Source organism: Sebastes fasciatus, chromosome 12 (genome assembly GCF_043250625.1).
Source record: "Sebastes fasciatus isolate fSebFas1 chromosome 12, fSebFas1.pri, whole genome shotgun sequence".
Classification (NCBI taxonomy): Eukaryota; Metazoa; Chordata; class Actinopteri; order Perciformes; family Sebastidae; genus Sebastes; species Sebastes fasciatus.
This window is the reverse complement of record NC_133806.1, coordinates 15343481-15370924: the sequence shown is the minus strand read 5'-3', so window position 1 is coordinate 15370924 and position 27444 is coordinate 15343481. Positions and strand designations below refer to the sequence as shown.

General features: G+C 41.4%; 1 protein-coding gene across 5 annotated transcripts; it reads left to right on the top strand.

Moving 5' to 3' along the window:
• The first annotated feature begins 257 nt into the window (after positions 1–257).
• ttyh1 (tweety family member 1) lies at positions 258–27444 on the top strand. 5 transcript variants are annotated; one of them, XM_074653462.1, is made up of 16 exons: positions 258–759; positions 1349–1504; positions 5755–5922; positions 7815–8044; positions 12035–12146; positions 13769–14103; positions 17821–17916; positions 18098–18170; positions 19604–19679; positions 19837–19892; positions 20152–20244; positions 20341–20433; positions 20516–20655; positions 22318–22485; positions 23951–24029; positions 26358–27444. In XM_074653462.1, the coding sequence occupies exons 3-16, from the start codon at positions 5788–5790 to the stop codon at positions 26439–26441; spliced, it is 1770 nt and encodes a 589-aa protein (XP_074509563.1). In that variant the 5' UTR covers positions 258–759; positions 1349–1504; positions 5755–5787; the 3' UTR covers positions 26442–27444. The 5 variants fall into 5 exon arrangements, 4 of the variants coding, with proteins under 4 accessions (XP_074509563.1, XP_074509562.1, XP_074509564.1 ...); XR_012596150.1 differs by lacking the exon at positions 258–759 and adding an exon at positions 23108–23198 and having other exon boundaries at positions 990–1504; positions 26358–26409; XM_074653461.1 differs by lacking the exon at positions 258–759 and having other exon boundaries at positions 990–1504.

Here is a 27444-nt window from a genome sequence, read left to right as displayed (position 1 = left end):
ATGGATGGGCCTGGATGCGGTACTATTGCTGTTGCTGTGGTTTAACATACGGATAAACGGAGGCTGCGTAAATGCTCACTGAACAACTCTTGCATACATAATATAATTTTCTATCTTCTTTCACACACATACACTATACATAGGCTATATGAGTCAGTGAGTATGCTCTCTGGCTCTCCACTGTTTGCTCCCTCGCTTGCATTATCTCCCTGCCTCCCTTCCCCCACTCTCTTTCAGTGACACAGAAAAACTAACGCCGCCCCCTCCCTCTTTGCTCGCTCGCTTCTGCCCCTCTTTCTCCAACAGCAGACAAACACCATACTCTTTTTTTACACCATTTTATCTCCAATTTGCATTTCTCAGTCAAATCACCCAACAAGCATCTCCATCTCCATCTCCATCCCTCATCACTGTTCCTCTTCCCACTGCCTCCTCGCCACTGAATCAGTGTTGATGCTGTTCTGCAGCCTCCACTGAAAGCTGGTTTTGCCTAAAAATCCATTGCATGCCGCTTTCCCCCCCCTCTCTATTCATTGTTCACACCATCTCTCACCCTCCCTCCTCTTTCTCTCAGCATCACTCCCTGGGAACCCACTTTTTTTTTTCCTCCTCTTGCCTTCCCCTGCATCTCAACCTCCCCATATTCATCCATGTGTGCTTCTCTTACTCTAATTCTATGTGCATCTCTACCTCACATTAGCTCTCGACACGTCGCAGCCTTAACAGTGCTGTCATAGGCAGGAGTTTTGCATCCAACATGTGAGTGGATTTAAAAAAAAAAAATCTCTTTTCACTATTATTTAGTGCACACAGTTGGCTGCATTTTCACTTTTTCCCCTCAGTAATCTGGTCAGGGTTCAGTGTGGTAGTCTGGATGCAGATTGGTCAGGTTGATGGGAGTGTGCGTGGATGGTTTGGTGGTGGGGGTCGGCATTAGAAGAAGTGTGCCTCGGTATGAAGCGAGTGAGGGGTGAGACCCCTGCTAATCCCCGTTAACAGATTAATTATCTTTGGGCAATATCGTGTTGCTGCCGTGTTGTGAAGTCGCTCGGGCGTTAAGCTACGAAGGGCTACAATGCAACGATAAAGGGTCCCTTAGGGGTGTCTCCTCAATCTTAATCCCTCTCTCTCTCTAACCCACTCTCTCTCTCTCTCTGTCTCTCTCACTCACTCGCTCTCACTGAGAGAGCTCCTCTCTCATCCATCAACACAAGCACCTCTCCACTGTCACCAGACTACCATACAATTATTGGCTATTTAATATTTCAATAACTGCAAGAATTATTGGCTCATTTTTTCCCCCTTCTTTTTCCCCCTATTTTTGACATATTTTTGGCATGTCTCCAAGCTGTTTTTTCAGGATGATGTTTTTTCAAGAGCATCAGGCGTTGATGGCTGGCAGTATACCGGTTTGAGTGGGTAAATATTTCACGGACACCGGCGAGAAGAGAAGAGACGAGGAGGAGGAGGAGGAGAGAGAAACCTCCCTGCACAACCGACAGAGGTAAGATCTCTCTCTCCTGTCCATTACAGCTTAATTGTTGATATGATTGAATCCTCAATCAAGTGAGATATGATGTAAATGCACATTACACCACATCACAGTATATTGCTAATTTGGATCCATGCTTATCTTTTCAAATGTGCTAAATGGATGTTCATGAAACCGTATTGCCAAAATGGATTCATGCTTCAACTATCACACCAAATGGATGAATCTTGTCCCATTTGTAGAATAATATGCTGTAATGGTTTTTATTTCCCACCCAGTTATAGTTTAATTTGTCTTTTATTTCCTCTAAATGTTTTTTTGGACTATTTGTTTTAATCTGCAAGAGAATGTAATATTTTGTTCTGCATTTGGTTTGTCAGTCGGGTCAGTAGTGTGGAAGCGTTTTGTCACCATCAACTTGTCATGCTGGACTCTTTGCACACATCAAAGCACTGATTCGCTCTGACTTACTGACTATGAGCTGCACTCACTTGCCTTCGGTCAGCTGCACTCACTTTGAAGGTTCATTGTTGCGGAGCTGAACATTAATTTCACAGATGAATGTAAAGTGGAAATTGAATTTTAATTGAGAATATTCTTCTTCTCCTGTCGCCTCACCTCGGTAGATAAAGCTAACTTTGCACCCTTCATAAAGACGTTAATTAATTTCTCCTGGCTCATGTAGTGTGTCATGAGACTGCGATGCTTCCTCATAAATTGCAGTCATTAAGGTTGTTGTTAAAAGGCAGTTAGACGACCACTCAGGCTGTTTATGTGAATCATAAAAGATTTTATGAGGCAAATTGAAAAGGTGCAACAGCAAAAGGACTGTTAATTATATCTTCTGCTCAAGAGAGTTGTATTGTCATAAAGAGATGAAGGTGGGGATGAATCTCCTGTGCTGAAGATGATCCTGAATCCAGCTGACAGGGATGCCTCAGCCTTGTTCTCATTAGCTGCCTCACAAAATGGCCCTTTTCTTTACATTCAGACATCATGGAGTCTCATATCACGCAAGTGATTTCATTCTCCGTGTCGTCTGAGCTGCGTGCAGACTAAACGCAACAGAATTTTTTTTTTTCAAGAGCTCACGTTTGGGTGAGAGTCGGTGGTTTCTTCGCCATCGTCTCTCCATCTCTTCTTTTCCTCTCCATCGACTGAACTCAAAATCACATTTATTTGGCTTCAGTTATGCAATGGCATGATAACAAGCTGGCAGGAGACATCATGTCAAGTAGAAGCTTCCTATCTGTGACAACTGCTGAGTAACTGCTGCTCCAGAGCACTGTGACCCCCCACCCCTCCTCACTCCCATCATTAAGTAGCCTCAATAACTTTCTGAATCCTACCTGAACTTTGACCTTGGTGTCTGTCACCACTTTCTTCTTCATACATCTTGAATTAATTCAGCGCGAGAAGTGATCAGATAACCTGCTGTCACGCTGGTGATTCATATTTCTTTATCTTTAATTGTTTGATAAAGTGGGTTTATATGGTGTATTCTGCCTCGCGGTGAAAATCACTATTAGTGCAGTTTGTAATCCATCAAAGGAAACGCTTTTCTTTATTGACCCACTTTATTGGTGGTGCTGATCACAACAGGTAGACTGATTCTCCTTTGATTGTGGAATTATTCCCTCACTCGATTATTATGCCTCTCAAAAAGCTTTTATCGTCTCTAAAGTCTGATAAACGCACCGCATAGACCTGCCTCGCGGCTCCTATAATACATCTAATCTAATGAATTCACTCAAGATAAATGGCCATGAAGGAATGCATAAACATAACAGCACACAGTCTGTTTACGCCGCTGATGTGTGTGGTGGATGGATGCAACCCTCACAGCGTGTGAACCATTATGCTCAGCACACATTTTTAATAAGGGAAATGGAGTGTTGGCAATGATTTGATTTGTGACAGTTGGGCTGCTGGAACCATTAAGGTGAACAGGCTTATTGTAATGGGCTTACAGCAGCTCTGTCTGGCCAGTGGGCGAGCTGTTAACTTGTTCTGAGCCATAAACGCCCCAAATCTGAATGGGAAATTGTCTGGCGTTGAATGTGGCTAAATCTAAACTTTTATCATGCACGAATCAATAGGGAGCCTTATCAGTGTGGAATACTGTGCTGATTGAAAGAAGTATTGAACAAATAATAAAAGCCTTTAATTCAGAATCTATCTGACATTACTGTCTGTAATCTCAGCATTGAGCTGGGCTGTATAACCCGTTGTTTTCAAGCATCAGTGCTGTTGTTGTGTCCTCTCTTTAGCTGTCTCAAAACGCTCCTTTCTTAAACAGTAAAGCTCTGATGGGTCTCTTAATCTGGGCAGCCGGTATCAGAAGCCTACCAGGCTCCCGTCTCGCCCTCTGTTCCCCCTCTGCTCCGTCATTGTAATGAGGATTCCAGTGTGTGTTTTGGCTAACCGGATTTGCCCTTTGTATTTACCCTACTTTCTCCCACTTGGCACGGCTTTAGTAAGCAGTGGTTGATGATGCAGTCAGATATATCATGCTCTGTATAATGGTCCTCTTGGTGCCTTATACAGCGCTCTTCTCCTGCATATACTCTGACAATAAGACTTCTTCAAAGACGCCACATATCCCCTATATGATCCATGCTGCTCCTATAGCAGATACCCTTCTCATAAGGTTAAGAGAGGGGTCTGTGAATAACAGCCATTTGTTATATATAGTCACGTAATCCTCCACATGTGTTCAAGGCAAAACCCCTCTGGCTGCTACTAACGATTATTATCATTTAATCTGTAATTTCTTTGATTCATCGTTTGTGCTGTGAAATGTCTAAAAATTATGTTACACTGAAATCTGTGACCGCAGAGGAGCCAGCAACATGATGTCACCGTTTATGACGACTGTCGTCAGGAAATGTGACCCCTCTTTTACATGTCATGTATACATGAGAGAAAACACACACAACTAAATTGTCACATTTTAGAAATTATTTTAATATTTTTGCTTTAAATATATATTCACAAAACAGTAAAAGAAAAGCAAAAGATACAGTAGGCACAGTGGGGTCACATTTCCTGACCACAGACGTCAGAAATGGTGACCTCATATGTTGCTGGCGCCTCTGTGGTCACAGATTTCGGTGTAACAAATGCCACCAAAAGTTTCCAGAGCCCAAGGTTGCATCATGAAATGTTCTCTTTTGGTACAACCAACAGTCCAAAACTCCAAAGATATTCAATTAAAGATGATATAAAATAGAGCCGCATAATTAATCATAATTTTATCGAAATCCCTATAATGCAATTTTCAAATCGCAGGAGGTGCAATGTTTGTTAAAGGTGAATTGTGTGTCAAAATACCATTTTAAATTAAGTATTGTCTTACTGCAGAGATGTCTTGGCCTACACATCATATTCTACAGATTTTAGGAAACATCTTTGTTTGGCACAGATCCCTGCAAAAAAACATGTTTTTCAATGAAAATGAGAATAATAACGTAAAACTGATCACACATCTACTATCGCCAATCATATCGCACTTGCAATATCAGTCGCATTCAAATCATTCATCTCTAATATAAAACGAAGAAAATCTTTGAAATGTTTGAAACAGCAAATACTTTACATTTTTGCTTGATTGAATGACAATGATTACCAAAACTGCTTTAGATTAATTATCTGTCAATCTCCCGACTAATCGATTAATTGACAAATTGTTTGAGCTGTGAGCTCATGTGATCACATGCTGAACAAAACAACTGTTTTCTGTTTCAAAAATATCAGTGAAGATTGGGAGAGATAAAGCTGATAACAATATTCATTTGTGACAAATTAGCTTTTTTCATTCATGTTGCCCTGAAGAACTGATCCAAGAACAGGGAATCCAAACTGTGTTGTAGCTGAAGTGTTACTGGCAAAAAACAGAACACACTTGCTCTGCACCTCTGCTCTGAGTGAGGTATGCACACTGATTTACACTCCCAAGAGCGTTTTTCTAGTAACTACGGTTGACATTTTTGACCCTTAACTTTGCACAGGTGATCATAAATTGTTTCCACTGAGCCCGGATGGATGGATGGATGGATGGATGGATGGATGGATGGATGGATGGATGGATGGATGGATGGATGGATGGATGGAGGAGGGACACGACGGCTGCAGAGCTCGCTTTGACCTCTCTGTCCTCTCCACCCTTGAAGTCCTTCACCTGTCCTTACCCTCTCTCCCTTTCCTCTGCTCTTACTTCACATCCGGGCTGCTCTGACCCTTCTTCCCTTCCTTCCCTTCAGGGTGGAGGAGGGGGACCAGCGGCAGTAGAAAAAATGGCTGCTATGACAACGGTGCCCAGCTATACCCCTTCGTTGTGGGTGAGACTGTGTCACGCCCTCCCCCGGCTGGACCTCACCATGCAGATGAAGGACAACATCTTTGTCCCCGACAGCTGGGAGTACCAGCAGGTAAGCGACACCTGCCACACCACATGCTGTACTGTAACTGTCCAATCTGAGGTGCCATGTTGCATAATCATTACAGCCCTGTTGCTCCATTTGTAGTTAAAGCTCTACAGGTACAATTAAGTGACTGGATGATGGGCAATTTGCTCTAAATCACACTTTAAATTGCTCCATAAATCCCTGAATGTAACAGCAATCTGCAGAGCGATGATGACAGTCGTTTAAAACACCTTTTCATGCCAACTCATTGACCTAATTATTGGAAGGAAGATTGCACTAGACCCCTCCAAGAGCCCCTTAGCTCATATCGAACCTTTTTTCATTTTTGTACCTTGCTTTCGATTAGGGCTGCACAATTAATCGAAACTTTATCGAAATTGCAATATGGCCTGTGCTGCAATTTTCAAACCGCAGGATGAGGACGAAATCGCAATATTGGTTAAAGGTGAAATGTGTGTCAAAATACCATTTTATATTAGATATTGTCGTGCTGCAGAGATGTCCTGGCCAACACATCATATTCTACAGATTTAAGAAAACATCTCTGTTTGGTACAGATTCCTGCAAAAAACTCAACAAACATGTTTTTCAATGAAAATGAGAATAATGATGTAAAATGTATCTCTAATATTGCTTATCATATCGCAATTGCAATATCAGTCCAAATAATCGCAATTAGATATTTTTTCAAAATCGTGCAGCCCCACTTTCGATGTTGCAATGCTCTTCTAAACTGTCACTTGCACCTCTGCCTCTGTGCATGCAAATTGGAGATATTTTATGCACTTTGGTTTCAGGGGTTGCACGAGATACAACGTGTTCCTCTAGCAGGCTTCCACAGCTGCTGTTGTCGTCTGCGTTCTTCTGAATTATGTGCTTCAAAATGCAAGGTTTCATCCTGCTTCTCCTCCAACAGGCTCTCATACAAAACGCTCCAGCCACACAGTGTCTCTCAGTGCATGTTTGTGACTTCTCTGCGGTTCAGAGGGAGGGTGGGGGGGACGCAAATTATCCTGCAGAACAGAAAGACAAAAGAGACTGAAAGTGCTCCGAGAGAGAGAACGAGAGAGGGAATGAGTAATGCGAGGAGGTTGCTGAACAGAAGACCGGGCAGAGAGAGAGAGAGAGAGAGAGAGAGAGAGAGAGAGAGTGAGAGTGGGAGTGAGAGAGAGTGGCAGTGAATGTATTTAAGTAGGTCACAGATTATTAATAGAGATTCAGTGGTGTGGATAGAAAGAAAGAGAGGGGAGAGTGGGGGAGAGAGAAAGAGAGTGGGAGCGAGGAAGAGCGTGGGGAAAGAGGGGTGGGTGGGTGGGGTGGAGCGACGGACAGGGAGGGGCTTCAGATAGCAGGAGGTGAGATACAGTAGAGTGGGAAGGTGGAGGAGTGTGGGGGGTGACAGACGGGCAGATGGATGAAGGATAATACTGTAGATATGTGTTGGAGCAAAATGCATTTCAGTAATGTTGACTTTATGACATGGAGCCTGATCAAAAGCAAAGTCTGGTATGGCTTAACGACATTAATATTCACTGTGGTGCAGATCAGGGATTCACGGGTTAAGGCCTTTGAAATATAAATGGTCAAGAATCACCTCAAATAGATTGCATTAAATTTCCATCTTTGTTAATGTATGTTTGCATGCAGCCGCAGCGTGTATCTGCATCTTTGATTTTACATGCCTCACAATTTATATTCTCATACCTTTTTAATCACCATCTCCTGCTGCTTAATGAGGGCGGGACGGTATGACAGAGTTATGGAATTTAACAGGATTAGTTGGTATTTCACCCTCTCAAATTGCTCTTCTCCACTTGTAAAAATGGAATTAGAGTGCCATTTTTTCACATCCACTGACTCATCCTTTCCTTTCCTCCTCTTCCTCCTCTTCTCAGACTCTGCTGGTTTTGTCCAGTTTATCCGCCATCGCTCTCGTCATCTCGCTCTTGGTGGTCCTCTCCTTCCTCATACACTACTGCTGCTGTCACCGTGGTGACCGGAGCGAGGGATCGGAAGAGGAGGAGGAGGACGAAGACGCCAGCACGGGTCACGGTTACAGCGGGAAGAAGGGGCGGGGCATCTGCTGTGTCACGTGGGTGGCGGTGGCGTCTGTCACGCTGTGCTGGTGAGGAGGAGGATTCACAGCGCTCTTTTATTTTATAGAAACATACATAAGTCGCCTTTTAACGGTGGCGGAAGAAGTATTCAGATCTTTTACTTGGGTAAGAGTAGCAGTGCAACACTGTAAAAATACTCGAGAACAAGTAAAAGTCCTGCTTTTAAAATCTTACTGAAGTAGGAGAACATAATCAGCAGAACATAAAGTTGTAGTATTAGATTAGATAAACAACCCAGCAGTATATAAAGCAATCAGTTAGCTGCACCTCAACCAGCGACAGCATTAAAATGGCCCTCAGACATTAATGCATCTGTAATATTAATTCAGTAACAATAATACATATATAACAATATCACAATTACTTTGCTGATACTCCATGATTGAATACAGGACTTTTTCTTAAAGTGGAGTTTTTTTGTATTGTGGTATTTCTGCGTTTAGAAGAAATCTGAATACTTCTTCCACCACTAATTATTAGATTGTTAACACTGATGTATCAACGCACACGTAGCAGTTTAGTGTCGTAGGTGGTCAAAGTGCAGCTGGTATCAACTATCTAGTGGTTCCCGACCTACTGCAGGGGTCAGTCCCCTCCAGTGGGTCACTAGATAAAGCTGAGGAGTTGTGAGATGATTAACGTTGAATGAAAGAAGAGAAAACAAATATACAAATGAGCATCCATTTTTGGACTTCTTTGCTTTTTTTGTGAAATAATGGATTATTTTACTTCTTTGAGCCTGAAACAATTATTTAAAGTAGTAACATTCTGGGAAATACGCTTATTCGCTTTCTTGCAGAAACTTAAATTAAATGATCAACACCACTCATGAGCCAGCAAACCGGTTAGCTTAGCTCAGCATGAAGACTTGAAACAGGGGAAAACAGCTCACCTGACTGTGTCCCCCTGTTTCAAGTCTTTATGCTACGCTAAGCTAACCTGCTGCTGGTTGTAGCTTCATATTTACCATACAGACCAAGCGGCGACCTCTGGTGCTGAGAAATGAAGCAAAAGTTCTTCAAATGGCCACTTGAAGCTGGCTCCAAAAGTGAGTCAATCCCCATAGACCCCCATGTTAAAATGCCCAACTTTATAGCAGAAATAAACATATTTACAGCCTGGTACAAAACATGGTTGTGGTCTCTATAGCTAATATTCCCATTCATGACAACTGTACAGGGGGGGATTTTTATATAACTCAACCGTTTGAATTATATTAAAGGTTAAAGTTCAGCATAATTGAGTCACTTTGAGTGACAGGTGGGTGCCGTACCAGGTCGCTAGCTGTCTGCTTTGCTGCCTCACCTGGGCCACCTCAGCTCCACCGATAATCCACCTCTTTTCCCATTTTTGGATTAGACGGAAGTTAGGCTGCGTCGTCACTGCCAAGATGGCAACGGTTGGGGCCACCCACTTTGAGCTTCACAGCAGCTTTTCAGAAACCTATGGGTGAGGTCACGGAGACTACGTCCATATTTTATACAGTCTATTTTACAGACACAAGAGTGACATCACTCTTCTCATCCAACTGTCTGCAAGAAAGCGAATAAGCTTATTTTCCCAAAATGTTGAACTATTCCTTTAAATTAAACCATCTGAGAGGTTGAACGGGTAATCACTCTTTGGTGAAACTGTTGACAACTCGTAAATATCTGAAATGTGACAAGCAGCCCAAAGCAGTCAGTGCAAAGGGTCACAAGCCAAAAAGACTGGAAGCCACTGGTTTAATCTTTAAAAATCCACTGCATTTCATAAACGTATCTTATGTTTTTTATGTAAAATCTTAAAGCTGAAATAGGCGAGATTGGAGCAAATATGAATAAAAAAAGTTATTTTTATAAATCGCAGTGGTGCATGAAACAGGTAACCTGAAAAAAATCATGTGTCTCTGTGTCCTCCGGTGCTCCTAACGACATTGGCAAGATTTTACAGACTGGCAGTCAGAGCTGATCTGAGGTCTGCTGTCCAGCTGCCGTCCATGAGAGCCGGCTGTATCTCACTCACGAACTCCGACCAAACGGTCAAACTAGGCAGCGCTGATCAAATATGAATTAATATTATGTTACGTTAATACCTATTTCTCGCCTCAAATGTTTTCAGAATCATCTTGTGGTGTACTGTTTAGCTGTAAAATGAGAAAGTTTATGACGCTGCTGCCATTGTGAAATCTGGTGAAGGAACGCCAAGTTCTTGTCACATGACCGGAGCACAGCCAATAGGAACGCTCTCTCAATGAAATGACCTGTGATTGTTTAAAGCTTGAAAACAGAGCCATGATGAGGTGCAGAAGTCTAGTTTTCTCTCAGAACACTTGATTTACAATATGCTGAAAGGTTATTATGGAATCTTTGCCCAATGATGCCAAAAATATACTACCTACTGCAGCTTTAAACTGAAAAGTAACTAGAAACAATAGCTGTCAGATAAATGCAGTAAAAAGTACAATATTGCCCTCTGAGATTAAGTAGAGTTGAAGTATAAAGTAACAGAAATACTCAACCAAAGTACAATTATCTTAAGATTTTACTCAAATACAGTCCTTCTAGCTGGAACAGCAACAAGGCTGTGAATCACAAGCTGTCACGCTCTCCATCGTCATGTGCTTTTGAGTCTCTCACCCAGTCACCAATGCCACTGGAGAGGAGAGGAGAGGATGACAGCTGATGGTCACGTTAAGTTGCTGTTTACCGACCACAGGACTATGACAGCAGCGTGTGTGTCAGCTTGTGTGTGCGGATTCCAGTGGTTTCTTCATCACTGTGTGTGTGTGTGTGTGTGAGGATGATCTCAGCTCGCCAACCTTCAGTACAGTAGTCATTTACCCACCGGTATTCCCCTCAGATCTGGTGACCAAGCAGTCATCAAGTCAGTATGCTGTCTCTGCATGGACCGAATACAGAAATGCTGCTTGACATCTGTCCAACACACTCTTGTATAGCAGGAGTCACTGAGGGGAAGCTCGGCCGCCCATCAGACCTTTTAAATGTAAAAGCTACAGGCTCAGCTGTGTGCAGTAATACAATTATAGTGCAATTTAATGCTTCAGCAGTGCTTGTTATTATATTCCAGTCCATTCCCCCTCACGTTTATATGCACTGGGACTGTATTGTTATATCACAGAACATAATGTACCGGGGATCTGATTTCAGCTGTCACAATGATGTCATCATAAACAGACTGTAGGTTGATGTGGTTCGTGTCTCCCTTATGGAGCGTACTGTAATGTAGTCGTCTCCTCCTCTGATGCGCAGCTTTCTGTGCTAGACTGGATGAAAAAATAATGCAGCAGTTTACCTCTTGAAAATATTTCATGTGACAACCCTTTCCTCCAGATGGTGGCCCTTTTTTGTCACAAGCACAACTATTTGAAACGCAGCTGCATTAGACAGCGTTTCACATTTGGCAGCCTTGAAATGCAAAGCACACACGGACGCATGCAGACACACATTCCTCCTTTTCCTTTTTCCCCCTGCTTTCTAATCTGGGTCACATACTTTGTGGGAGATTGGGTCATACCATTCCTCTCGGGTTTGAGGGGATTTGACGGAACATCTGGCCCGAGCCTTAATCTGAATATTTGAATAACAGAAAGATGTGTAAACATGTCGCTATGTTTAACGTTACGAATATTTTCCTTGCAGAAGCTTAACCGCTGAGTGCTAACAGTCAGCTTTTTTTCTCCCATCATCTGTTTATTCCTTCCCCTGCGCTCCACTGGTGGTACACTCATCCAGAGCACACACATCCCATCCTCTCCAGCTCCATCTCCTTGTGTCACATTCATTTAAAAATGTACATACACACTGAATTAAACATTACATTTATGCTTCTGCTATCTGTTTTTCTATCCACCTCTCTCTCACACACACACACACACACACACATATATGTACTGTATATATATATATATATATATATATATATATATATATATATATATATATATATATACACCCTCCCACAATGTTTTCATGTTTCCCTTTTTTCTCCCTTTGCAGTGTTGCCATAGGCGTCGGTTTCTATGGCAACAGCGAGGCTAATGATGGGATGTATCAGTTGACCTCGTCTCTTCTCACAGCCAATTATACTCTAGCTTCCATCGATCTGCTGGTGAGTGCTGCGAGTAAACTGTCATGCAGAATATCTAACATGTGTGCGTGTGTGTGTGTGTTTGTGTGTGATACAAACTTCTGTTTTTATTCATCTCCCTGTGGTCAGACGGCGGTTTATGTGTCAGACTGCTAAATGTCCTCCTCCTACTGTAGACGATGCAGGTCAGGAGAACTACAGTCATATAGAAAATGAACACCTGAATGAGTTAATCAGTTCAGCTCTCATCCATCCATATCAAAGAAACATATCAATGATTTAAATTAGAGTAGGAGGTCTAATCTGACCCTCATAAATAGCATTAGACACAGTGGAAGGAGACAGAAGGAATAGCCACGCAGACACTGGACAGAATAATATTTATAATATAACTAGGGCTGTTGAAGATAACATGATAACGCGATAAAGCAAATTCGGTTTAACGCCACTAATTTCTTTAATGCATTAACGTAACTTGCAATAGCTTGTTGCGAAGGAGGCTAAATAGTACTCCACACTAATGCAAAATTTTGGCGAGGAAAAACTGTCATGGCCATTTTCAAAGGGGTCCCTTGACCTCTGACCTCAAGATGTCTGAATGAAAATGGGTTCTGCCCCATTGTTCAATGTTTGTAGAAATCCCTACATATATTCTGCTGCAAAAACATAAATAATTGAAATTTTCAAAAGGGTCATTTTATTTGTGTGAAATATTTAATATCACCAGGAGCCATTGACATATGGAATTATGATAACTTTATTTATATAGCACCTTTAAAAACCGAGTTTACAAGGGAATATGACAACAGAAAGCCAAACAAAAGCAAGACAAAACCAAGGTAAAAATGTAAGCACAGATACAAGAGTAAAATAGATCAAATCAATAAAAAACATCTCAATTAATTAAATACAAATACAAAGAAAAAATATAATATTATTATTATTATATATGAATTAACAACAATCTGAAGATATTTACATATGAAAAAATATATAGTAGCCTATTTAAAAAAAAATAGAAATAGAGATGAAATAATAGGAAGTTGGCTGAAACGGAAAACCAAACTGGAGAAAGAAAGACATGTTGCTGAGGTATATCAGAGAAATCATATAATGAATGAATAATGAAACCAAATCTAATTAAGAAACATGGACTAAAGCTCGTGAAAGACTATACACTTCGTTATGTGCATTTATGTAACATACAGGAACGTATGTGCAAGTATGTAACATATAGAAATGTATGTAAGGTAATAAACAGATATGATATTGGATAACAAGACAGAAGCAGTAGCTGCAAACAATCGGCTTAAAATGAGCCTATTCTGAATGAGACAGATAAATTATTCATCATGATTCATCGTGTTGTATATTTAAAAGTATTTTCATATCAAAGAAAATTAGAGATTTTAGATTAGATTATTTGAGTTTGCAAGTAGGAGTAAAAGTTTAACTTGTGTTATAGACTATGAGGGACATGCATTAGCAGGCCGAGGCACCAAGATGCCCACAAACTTCAGTTCTCTATCTCCATAACAACACCACTCTAAGCTGACCACGGTTTTATGAGCAACATCATCTCTATTTTGTGGTTTCTGTCCCACTTAACTCCCCTCACATTCCTCTTTTCCTCCCTCTCCAAGATTTCAGACACAATCTCTGGGCTGCAGCTGTCTGTCTCCGGCCCCCTGACCTCCATGGAGGAGCTCTTTACTGGCAGTAAACCCTTCCTGGTGTCGACGCGGAACTGCCGGCGGTTATCTGAGAACGTTATCAACCTCCTCTCCTCCATCTCCCTGGCTCGGTCCAGCGTGGAAGCAGGCCTGGGGAATGACAGTATCAGTGGGGCGTCCATCATCCCTCTGACCCCGGTACCTCCCTCTGTGGCCCCGACAATGGTGCCAACCGGCGGCTTGATGCCCAGCCCCTTCTCACCTGGCTGGGCCGCCAACACGCTGATGGTCAATGAGGACTACAGGTGAGGCTGTAGTCCAGTTATTATTAGTACAGTAAGTGATATTAAATACTGCCCAGATCTGTTCCCATATGCATAGTAGTGGTGTGTGTATTTCAAATCATTCAATAGATACTTGGCCCACAATCCAATCCAAATATGATACACATATATTTTCTGTATGATCCAATACACTGTGATTCAAAGCCAATTTGATATAATTTGTTTCAGCCGCAATTTGGGTAACACTTTATTTATTTATTTATTTATTTATTTATTTATTTATTTATTTATTTATTTATTTATTTATTTTTTGTCTCAGTTTATTGAGCAGTTATATTTCAAATACAATTCCCTTTTGCATTCAAGACTCATTTTCATGGTTCTTACAATTGTGCATGCAGCATTGGAGTCATTAGGAAATTAAATAAAGTCACAAAGGTGATATTTAAATAACATGATGCCCAACAGGCAGATTATGAAATATCTAAATACAGAAAAGAAAAACAATAATATTACAAAATAATATATATTTATAATAATGATAAAAATAAAAGCACTGGGTTGTACCACTTTATCTTAAGGGTCTGTAATTTCCAAATAATTAAAACAAAATTCAGAGTAGTTCCCTGGAAAGAACTACGTAATTTGGCGCTGACTGTAAGGAAAGGTTTCATTTGTCAGCTGAACTTGCCAAAATGTCAAACTTGTTAACAGGAAGCACACAAATCAACATCAACTTCATATTAACAAACAATTTTCCAGTTATAATTGCATAATGCACATGCGCATAGTGGAGCAGTTTTTTTTCAAACATAAAAACACATATCCCTATAATTTGTACCAAATTTCTAATTTCTTTCCAGGCAACTTCAGAGGAAAACTGACCTGTGTTTAGAATCAGATAAGCCCCCCAAAAAACGCTGTCACAGTCTGACCTGACTCATAAATGTATTCGTTCTTTCTGGTAATTGTGCAAGAAATAACGTTTTCCTCCGAATCCTTCTTTTCCTCCGAATTCCGAAGTCCATTATTCAAGTCTCACGGCTTTACATCTGGCAGCCATTTTCTGTGACTTTGGCTGCAATCTTTAGTTTGCACATTTCCAGTCAGCTCCTATAAGCGTTTAGTATTCGGACAAATTCATGTAGTAAAAAAGCAGATGTTGCACATAAACCATCTGGATCGATTTCACAATTATCAACATGTTCCGGCTGTTTATCAACACTGACTCACTCCTGCTCTTAGTGTTATAAGAGGCCGAGGAAACTATTCAAACCAGCCTTTCATAAATGTTGTATGTTTATTAAGATGGCTGGGTTTCTTGAGGTAATGCAATGGAAACTTTGATGCTTTTATATTCCATATTCCATAATAATAACAATATGAAAGTACTGCTTCCCATAAAGTAACCGCACACAGACGGTGTAATGTATCCCTCCCTTTAAACAGTGAGAGGTGAAGTAAGGTTCAACCTCATCCACTTCCCTGATCTCATACAGTGGCGTCTGCCTTTCTCTTAAATAGACGATAAAGCTGTTCAAGCTGACCACGACACACAGAGTGAATGTCTCATTTCTGTTTAATAGAGATAATAAATACATATCCCGGATCAGTAACAGAATCCCAGTAATCTTATTACACTTCTCAGCAGTTTTAATTCTTGGAACGGTGGAAGAAGATGGCAAGTTTTAATCCCAGATCAGGTGGAGAAATCTGAATGTGATGAAAGGAACGCTGCATATTTCACACATCACCAAAAACACACAGTCCTGGCAAAGATGACAAATCCAAACTAATGAGCTTCTTTTAAAAATACACAAGGTGCCATATTAAAATGGCAATTGAGGCGAGACACAGTCTTCACTGCTCTACTGCTGCCACTTGGAACAACTTCATACTTGACTGATGTTCAAGACTGTTACATCCCATCACGTCTCCTAATGGAGGCGCAGTCGAAGAGTTAAGGTTCAATTTATTCATTTATAAAAAACATCAAAATTAAAGTGCTCTCTTTTTAATCAACCAATTCTGAATACCTGAATATAGTAAATAAAACCATAGATTAAAAACCATAGACTGTATATAAGAAGTGGACGAAGTCACCGTGACGTCACCCATTGTTCAGCATTTTGTCCGTCGCCATCTTGATTTTTGCAACAAAAAGTGACACGAGAGGGTGGAGCTAAGTACAACCAAACGCTAAATAAGACATTTTTAGGCGACCAAAAACGATATGATTAACTTTCATGAACTGAAAACACACTGTGAAAGGGTTAAAGTTGTAAGATGAAAACACGGACAACTCCCAGACCGGACGATGCTGTGGTAGCGACCTGTCATTCACAAGGTAGCCACGCCCTAAAGCATCCCCTGCTTTATGGTCTATTTGACTCTAAATGGGACCATAATTTGCTAAATGAACATCATGCTGTATTGAAGAAGACTTGAAACTAGTGATTGAGACCATAAACTCATGTTTACAATGTTTACTGAGGTAATAAATCAAGTGAGAAGTAGGGTCATTTTCTCATAGACTCCTATACAATCAGACTTCTTTTTGCAACCAGAGGAGTCGCCCCCTGCTGGCTACTAGAGAGAATGCAAGTTTAAGGCACTTCAGCATTGGCTTCACTATTCAGACCCGGAGGTAGCTCACTGATAAAAACATAAAACTGGAGACCATAGAATTTAATTAAATTAACAGTTCCTTCTTACAAATGTCTGGCTGCAGTATAGTATCCCCTGTGGGATAAAACTAGGGGTGTAAACTAATATTGGAAATATCACCAATATTATGTTTTGTGATACTGATACCGATTCTCAAAAACGCTGTATCGATTTTTAATTAATAGTTTACATGCAAAGAATAACTCAGTCAATACTTTATTTCATTTGCAAAGAGATGTTCCCTCTCAGTGTATGTGCCCTCTCAAAGTAGCACTATAATGTTGGATGTTACAGAGACTGTGATGAATGCAAATGCAGATCCCACTGTTCTGATTGCATAAAAAAGTAACTTTTTTACTCAGTTTTTATGCAAATGGTGGTGTGTTCTTTACGTTATGACAGTTTTCCTAAAATTTTATTTAAAAAATTGCAATATACCGCCTTGCTTACAGTATCGCAACATATTGAATCATAACCCCTGTATCACGATACGTATCGTATCACCAGATTCTTGCCAACACACAGCCCTACAGTATATAAAACAGCTTATTACATGCCTTTGTCGAATACTCAATTCTGATTTGTCAATCACGGCATTCTACGGTCTGTCATTTCTTTATAACAGACCGTTGCTTTGGACGCTGTTCTGATCTCAGACTCTGGCGGACCACTTTTGTGTCAAATTATTAATTTCTTAAGTAAGTAGCCATGTAATAAGCGGGATAATGTAAAGTGAGCAGTTCATTGTTGTGAAATATACTCTATCAGGGCGATGCAAGACATCGCGTTCGCGCCGGGGTGCCGCATCGCCCTGTTGGGATGTATTTCACAACAATGACCGGATCGCTGTACATTATCCCTTATATAACATAGCAGCTGTGCTATGATTTCAATAAATAGTCGCATGTCTCAGTTCTCAAAAACAAAAACATAACCTGTGGGATACAGTTGAAAGCTGTGTTAAAAACTTGTAAGTGGACCTTGAGTTAAGATTTTAACCTTACACACTCAACATTTGCAGCGCATTTTAATGTAACGGCATTTGCTGTATGTTGTGTTTCTTTGTTACAGGTGGCTGTCATACGTGTTGTTGCTGCTGCTGGACCTCATAGTGTGTCTGTTCATCCTGCTGGGACTGGCCAAGCAAGCCCGCTGGCTGCTCATCCTGTGAGTGCGCACACACACACACACACATACACACACACACACACATGCACACACACACACACACACACACACACACACACACACACACACACACTTGTGTCTTTAGACACAAACCATACAACACTGGATTGATGATCAGGGTGTCCACTTGGCTGAAGAGTTTGTGCTGTCCCCCCCCCAGGATGACCGTGCTGGCGTGGTTGGCTCTCTTCCTAAGCTGGGGCTCCCTGGGCTTGGAGACGGCCACTGTAGTGGTGAGTAGACCCAGTAAAACTGAGGCCAGGGCTGCAGGGAGGGAGGAATAGGAAGTGAATGGGACTGTCATGGGCTGGCTTCAGCTGAGGGAAGAGAGCTACAGGAGGTTAAAGCCGTGTGTGTATGTGTGTGTGTGTGTGTGTGTGTGTGTGTGTGTGATTTCTGTGCCCATTGTGCTAAACTGTGAAAAGATCTGCCTCCTAGGGAACGCTGCAGTCGTGGCAGAGGACCAAAAAGGCAGGAAAATGGGGCAGAGATTAAAGATTCAATGCGCGTGTGCACAAGCGTGTTTGTGAACAAATTGTGCTTGTGCATTAAAGTGCGTGTTTTCTTCGTGTGTTTGCGAGTGTGTGGGCGTTTGACTTCCAGAAGCAAAGATGGAAGATGAAGAGAAGTGCTTTCAGCGAGACTGAGGAGGGGAGAGGAAGAGCGGGAGAGTGCATCTCGAGATCAGTTTGAGAGAGAGAGAGAGAGAGAGAGAGAGAGAGAGAGAGAGAGAGTGTGGGTAAACCATCAGCTCGCAATGAGCAGTGCAAGACTCAAAGCTGTTGCTGTGCTTCGGCCCTTTGGGGGCTTCAGACTGAGCAGAAGTGTAATCCTGTGAAAGTAAAATTCACTGACATGCTGCTGGACAGCGTTTTGCCTTTAACGCCTAAACATGACAACACCACCAGTGTGCTGTGTCGTACAGGCTGTAACATTTATCAAGAACAAAGCACAGAGAGAGTTTTATGTCTCAAACAGAGGAGTGTCCTTTTCCAGTGTTCCCCCTGTGAAGTTTGGTCGTACTCTCTGAAGGAGGGACTGTTTGAGTCTGGACTGGGGGTGTTTGAAGAAGAGGGTAAATGGTGGCTGTTTTTCTTTTAGAGACTCAGTGTTATGTGGAGCTGGCGGGAGATGGTCCCAAGGCCTGTGGGTCCACACAGAGCCGCTCTGTCCCTGGTCACTGACAGGGAAACAATGGGCCAGTTGTTGGGCCTGCACACTTTGTTCTGTCCCGGGTCGCAGCTTTTCCCGTCAGCCGGCGGGCTTCTCTGTGTGGCTCTCACTCCCTCTTCTGGTGAGGAGATCTCAAGCTGAGTGTATTTGTGGGTGTATGAGTGCATCCTCTTAAAAAAAAAATTAGGCCAGCAGTGTAAACAGATGATATGGAAAAACAGGTCAACAGAGGGGAGGATATGAGCCAATGGAAAGAAACGTCAGAGCAGGTTTATCCAGGACAGCATGTGATCAGATCAATATCTGCCACGTTATATTGTGAGCTGCTGTCAGATAGCTGAGGAGGTAAGTGTGTCAGTCGGTCAGTGTGCCTACTAACTTTTCCCTTGTGATCATTTTCTCTCGCCCTCCCTCTTTCGCCTCATCTGTCTCTCTCTCTCTCTCCTGCTGTTTTTTTCTCCTGTCATCCTCTCTCGCTCTCCCCGTCACTCAGGCCCTCAGTGACTTCTGCTCGGATCCAAACACGTTTGTAGTCAACTCCACCCACTTCAACACGGGGACCAGCTCAGGTACAACACCAATCTGTCCCTGTACAAAGTGCTAGTTGTTTCCCCATTTCTGCACTGTGCTTATGTCAGCCCAATCTAATATAATGAGTTAAATGTTTCCACGACGTTTCTATTATGCACTGATCTGTTGTGCACTGGTGTTTTGCTGGCCGTTCAGATGTGTTGGATTATTACCTGACCTGCAGCAGGCGCATGAACAGTCCATTCCAGCAGGTAATGTGACCTCCCGTCAGTCACGTGTTTTATGTATATAACATAGCAGGCATTTAGCTGACATCATTGATTTGAGTGAACAGGTTTGCATGTCAGACTTGCTCAAGGACAAATTGTTTGAGGACGGGAGGCACAGCTGTTGCCGCGTGTCCTGTCCCTAAATGATTTGCTCTCTTACTCTCTCAGCATATTAATGGTATATATATGAGCAATAATGCAAATTAAAAGCTCTTTAACTCCGCTGACTTGTTGGCTGCAGCTGCTGACCCAGTCGCAGAGGGCACTGTCCAGCATCCACACACACCTCTCCAGTCTGGACAGAAACGCTCTCACACAGTTCCCCAAAGCTGAGGTATGTTATAATAATGTATAAACCAGCAGCTTAAAGAAATACGATTTCTGTCGCTTTGTCTGTGATTTTTTTCTAAAAAGAATTTCGTCATTGCAGAAATCACTCAGGGAGGTTCAGCAGATACTCAACTCCACAGAGGGCAACTTTCATCAGTTGGTGGCTCTGCTGAACTGCAGAGGTCTGAATAAGGTAACCCATGCGTAACGGGACCTGTACTAACAGCTAATTACAGAAGTAATCCTTTATTTCATTGATATCTATTTTCTTTCAGGACTACATCGACTCTTTGAAAGGCCTGTGCTATGATGGGATGGAGGGATTGCTCTACCTCTCCCTTTACTCTTTCCTCTCTGCGCTGGCCTTCACCGCCATCCTCTGCTCCCTGCCCGGCGCCTGGAGGAGCTTCCCCAGGTGAGAGTTATTTCTAATAGAAATAAGGACATTGTTATTTTCATGCACTCACACTCATTTATAGACTTTAAATGTATTTACATTTCTTATATATGTTCTTTTTATTAGTTGATAATCTGAATGTAACCCACCCTCCCTCTTTAGGCTGGAGCTTCTCATTAGGGGAGAGGTATTTAAGGTATTTAAGATATTTAAGATATTTAAGATATTTGGATGTTGGAGGAATTTATCTATTACAATACAATTTGTTTATTATTCGTACTAATATTTTGATACATTTATATGGACGTGATCACTGATGAAATGTCACTATATATTTACTTTTACTTTTTTAAATTAATTAATTTTATTTGGTAGGGAAGATGCAATTTAAAGGTCCCATATTATGCTCATTTTCAGGTTCTTACTTGTATTTTGTGTTTCTACTAGAATATGTTTACATGCTGTAGTGTTAAAAAAAACAAGCGTTTGTTTTCCTCATGCTGTCTGTCTGAATATACCTGTATTTATCCTCTGTCTGAAATGCTCCGTTTGTGCATTTCAATGGAATTGCAACAGAGTTGTGTTGCTAGGCAACAGCTTGGGTCCATGTTTACTTCCTGTCAGCTGATGTTATTCACATACACTGCAACAGGAAATAAACTGGGACACATTTAGAATGTTTATGTTTAAAACCGTGTAATGGTCTAAATATTGTATATTTGTGACATCACAAATGGACAGAAATCCTAACGGCTTGTTTCAAACACACAATTTCTGAATACGGGCTGTGTGTATTTCTCCGTATATTGAGCGTTTTGATAGTTTACCATGTTAAAACCCTAATAAAAACTACCCAGAATACTGAAGAAATAGGATTTTAGCCTGTCCCCACTCCCCAACAACACTACACTTCACCATGAAATGATTAGAATCATTTCTCATTGGAAATTCATAATACTTTAGTTAAAATATACCCCCAGGTTTTCACTCAGTCCTCTCACCCTAACGCATTCCCTCCTCTAAAAATGTGGGACATCACACAAGTCACATAATCAACAGGAAGTAGCATCCTGTGAGTCTCCTGAAGGCCATGGGAAGACCAAATGCAAGTTCTCTCACTCCATTTTCTGTATTTTTGATCATATTGTGAGTATGACTGAGAATGTAAACCATCTGGAGATGCTAAGTGTTCTCATGCTATTAGCATTGATGTCATGTGGCTGCATTTCATGTATTTGCTAACGCTGTCCTGTTACTTTATGAACCATCTTCCATTTGGAAAATCCATGCCAGACCCATATCCATAGCCAGATATTGACCATTACACATTTTAAATAGTTAAACATATGTGTTATTAGATACAGTGTTGAAGCAAATAAAAAGTTTGATTTCGAAAAGTTACAACATGCAAATGGCACCGATTCGGTGGAATGGCCCGGTAACCATTTGTGGATACATCCAGTATGTAATTTTTACTACCTGGTGTGTGCATCTCATACCTTTTTTTCTTGAATTATTAGCATCTAACTAATCATGAATAGTGACAGAGAGGATCATGGAGACGTCTTTTAATGGAACCACAGAAATGAATACAGCTAAATGAAGGGAAGAAGGTATAAAGACACATCATTTCTCTTCTCTCACGTGTCCCTCTCTGTCTCTTTTCATGGACGACGACAGTGAATCAGAGGAGTACGAAGACTCGGACAGCGAGAGTGAGGATCCCTTCACCTCCCATCAGGCACGTAGACCGACGGCCACGGGGTCTCAGCGAGGGGCCATGGCCCCCTTCTATAATTACCCGGGGGCCGGTTGGACACCCCCCTTTTCTAGCGCTCCGCCCCTCCCGTGAGTAACACAGACACTCAGACACACAGACAGACAGACAGACAGACAGAACGGCCCAGATGTTGCAAGGACAAGGAGGTAGAGATTGCTCTTAGATACAGTTTTGGCATCAAGCTTGTGTTTCTGGGTCGAGATCTTAACTTTTATACTGATGCCCCCCAGATCAGGGAGTGTAAAAAGTCCAGGATGTACACAGAGGATACTTACACAACACATAGAGACTGATTGAGACATTTATGCGCAGACACATAGTCTTTTTGGTGAAGAAATCACAGATTACCCCCTCCAAACAGGATTAATTGTGTTCATGATATACATAACACACCTATCTTTAGTGGAGAGTAGTGGAAGTGCAGTATAGTCAGCTAGGCTCACACACTTTTGTCTCTACATAGACATGTAGTTGTAGCTGTCAGGCTAAGCACATGCATTGCAGACAGACACACAGACAGGTCAATATGGACTCCAGTGTAGGCAGAGAAACAGACACAACTCCAGAGGTCTGTCTGTCTGTCTGTGTGTCTGTCTATTCGTCTGTCGGGTGTTTTCAGGACAGACGATGTAGGCCGCTCGCTCATTTCTCACAGATCTTGTCTCAAATGGCGTCCTGTCTCCTAAACAGTAGTAAACTGCCGCTGTGTTGGGGGGAGGGTGTCATTGGCGAGGCTGCGCTCGTAAAAACTCCGGCGATGTGAGGCTCAGGTTGACTATAGGTAACCCCTACCCCCATCCAAAAACACCCTCCTGCATCACGCTCATCTGTCTCCTCGCTGTGGTGTTATCTCTCTGGATCTGTCCTTTGCTCTTTTTTCCTTTTTTGGTTCTCCCTCTTTCTCACTTTCAATGTTCTCATCTTATTATTTCCCTTTCTCCCTTACTGATGTTTCCAAGCTTAGTCAGAGCTCTGAGGAACCTAATCGTGGACTATTTAACTTCTAATGCCAGCTGATCATCTTGACTGCTCCCATATCTAATATTAACACAACAAATACAAGGACTAAAACCAAACTGTCAGAAACTCAGCTAGCACTAATAATACAGTCCACTCCTCTGAAATGGAATCTGCTCGGGATTGCTTTAAAAGCTTTCTGGGGTTTATCGTGCAGATAAACAGATTCATTAGGAAAACAACATTACAGCTTGAAATGGGACTGGTGAGTCACACCCAGCTCTAAATGCATGTAATTGCAGATTATTGTATAAATCCTGCAGTCAGGAGTGGACTATACGCCTGCTTGAGTGCCAGTAGCGCTAATACCTACTAGTTTTACTAAGTGCTGTGTTTTTCCGCACTATATTTCTAACCGCTCTTTCTCCTTCTTTCCTGTTACCTGTCCTTGGCTCCCGTCGCCCCCCGTCCCGTCTGTCTTTCTCAATGTGTCTCACCCCTTGTTTCCCTCTCTCCTTCATCCTCCGTTGCTCCTCTCCCTCTCTTCTGTCCTTGTCTCTTTCTATCTCTATACAGGACTCCAAACGTTTCCTCCAATGGCAACCCTGGCTATGAGAGCCTACCCCTGACTGACAGGCAGTCCCCACCCCCCTCTGTGAGTTCCTCTGTACTTGTGACGCCATCACAATCTGTGCCATTTTATCACTGCTGGTAGTGCACACGCTCGCTTTACTAATCAGTAGCAGACGGACTAACACGGTTACCTCGCTCGACCCTGTGGGCCGGCCCTTTCTGTCCCTCCTGACGCTTCAAAACCTGCAACGACATGAACGAGATTTACATATTTTCACTGTCCTGATTTTCTTGTACTTAACTCTTTGTTACTAACATGAATTTGAGAGGTCTTCGTATTTTATTATCACTATCTTTGACATTTTACAGAGCACCTTAACTCGACCATAACAATTTAAATGAATAAAATGAACAGTAATGAACAGTCAGCGTGAAATTGACAGCTTTCAATCGCATCTCATGGTCTACCACTGAGGAAGATATATACATATGACCACATGTTATCATGTGACCAAACTTACAGTCTCATGACAACTTAGCTTTCTCCATGACAACTGAGCAAACTCCGTCCACTGGCGGAGTCTATATGATGCAGTTGAAGGCTTCAGAAAAAGCTTGATGTTGATTTTTTTGTCAAAATAATCTTCTTAATTGACTGTAAACAGTTATAAAGGAAATCAGTAATATTGAATTAAAAGCCCATTAAAATAAAGTTATTTAAAGGGGCTTAAAATAGTTTGACAAAAGTAAAGAAAACCCCAAAAACTTAAGGTCCCCTCATTAGCTTTTTCTGGAGCTTTCAGTTGCATCTCATGGACTACCTCTACAGCTAGTCTGGAGTTTCAATCCCCCCCACTGCCTAGGGCTGTCAACGAATATTCTAAATTCAAACATATATTCGAATAGTATGAAAAAACAGATATTCACATATGTCTCACATCATCACTGTCATTCATTGATAATTAAAATGAACGTTAGGTCAAGCTGAACGAGGAGTAATTCAACAACAACCGTAGTGATGGAGAGAACTTGTTCACAGACAGAGAGACGCCGTGTCCTAACAGCAAGCTTTCCGTTGCGTCATGTAAACAAACCACATATCTTACAGATGTGTGCTCGAGATCAGACTGGAGACGCAACCACTTAAAAGATAAATGAGTAGTACTTGTTATCATTCGACGTTTGTACTTTTTAAACAGAAAACACACATTTTATATTGTGTATATTGTGTTATATGTTTATAAGGATGATTGTATTTTAATTCATTATTGTTATTCAATTGATTGAGAGATCGATTGTCTATTATACAGGGATGAGAGAGTAACAAACAGGAACAAAGAATCTCACTGCCATGTCAATGTGCATGTGATCAATAAACTAAACTTGAACTTGAACTTGATATTTACTGGAAATGACATACAATACAGCCAACAGCAGGAGGAAACTTTCATGCCAGGCCAGCTGCCATCTTATTTAGGTTTTGGTAGTGAAATGAGGAGGTATCGTATAGATAACTAACCTGTGTCTTTTATTAGAACGAATATTCAAACGTCATCTTTGGCCAGTTTTGACAGCCCTATACCACCACCCCATAAATGACCACAATTTATCACATGACCAAACTTTGTGTAGCTATCTCTATGACAAATGAGCAAACTACATGTGTTGAGGAAGACCATGAGATGCAGCTGAAATCTGGAAAAAGCTTGTAAGTGGACCTGGAGTGCTTATTACAACATATTGAGAACTGCATTACAGTCTGTAAACAGTTACTTTAGTAAAGTAAAGCAGTTATATTTACAGCTTTACTTCTTCTTTGAGTTTTATTTGAAAGATTTGAAATTCTGCATAAATGCTTTAAAGAGGACCTATTATGCTTTTGTGCTTTCCCCCTTTCCTTTAGTGTGTTATATAGTTTTTTGTGCATGTAATTGGTCTGCGAAGTTACAAAGCCGAAAGTCCACGCCAAAGGGAGTTCCTCTCCCTCACAGAGACACTGCTCCCGAACTGCCTGAAACATCTTGATTGAAGTCCCGCCTTTTCTTTCTTGACGCGGTGATGTCACCAAGTAACACATTTGCATAATACCTGCCTAGCGGCTAGTTTGGCACGCCCTCAGACAAAGCTAGTTAGAGCGGAGCTGGAGTGGAGTCCGAAATTTTTGGTTCGGTTGACCAATCACAACAGAGTGGGCCAGCTGACAAATTAGAGCAGCTTTTGGTAGAAACTGAAAATACAAGTATGCACCTGAAAGTGAGCATAATAGGTCCTCTTTAAAGCCTGTTGGTCAGACTCTTGAGTTGATCACGTGTGTAAATAACACATTTTGTTCTCTTCTCTTTTATTTTCTCTCTTTGGACCGTCTCGACCTCTCTCCTGTTGACTTCCAACGACTGTTCTGGACGTACAGTACTCTCCCAGCATGCTGACTGGTTACGGGGGAAGTCAATCACACCCCAACCCCGCCCATTCGAGGAACCTGTATTCACGTTGATTATTTTTTTTTTGTTAGGAAATGTATAGAAAAAAAATGTTTAGTTTTCATATGAATGGACACTTTACTGAAATGAAAAAGAAACTAATCTAAATAAAATGAATGCTAGGTGTGTATTCAAAGTGCGTAACGTCAGTACCACTGAATATTATTATTATTATTATTACAAGAAGCACTTAAAAGAAACAGGTCCAAATGGACTGGTGATATAACCGACAATGACAATGCTGGTGGGATGGTTGTGCAAATATGAACCAAGTCCTCTTGGTCTAAATTCTTTCCCCTCGTCTGTCCAAACTGTGTAAACTGTGAACAGTGGTGAGGCAAGTCAGAATGGTATTGACGTTACTACGTTGTAGTTTTATATTCTTAAATGTATCAGTACCACCGATTTATTTTTAAGTTTTTATATAAATATTGTTGTAGAAAAGCACTGGCACGTAGCAACAAGACACTTTTTTTTCTGTGAATGGTTATGCAGTTCCTTCACTTGGTATCATGTTTTTTTTATTATTACTTTTTTATAGGTGGCAATTCTGTATTTCCCTTGTATTACCTTATGGTATTCTGTATATCTCAGTCTATAATATCTGAATAATCATGAACATTTAAAAAAAATACTCGAGGGCTACCAAGACCCTGTTTTAATGATTGAATGGAGAACTACAACTGCCACTCAAAGTCTTGAGAGTGGAGAGCTACAAATCCCATGCAATGACAGCAGGTACATAGCAATATGATCCTTGCTACTGGTGCTGCAGTAGCCCTACCGTAACTAGCAATAATAACTATGTATAGCATCGGGTTTCTGAGATCTCTCCAAGATGTTTTGTGTATATATGGTCTGGTATGTTGGAGATTTCATTGAATCCCCCCCCGTCCTCGCCAACTGACCTTGTTAACCCCTTGAATTGAGTTTGTATGGTTATCAATGCTCCTTTTGAATGGCATCCTTTTACACTCAAGAGTCTAATATAAATAAAAATAACTTCAATAACCTTCA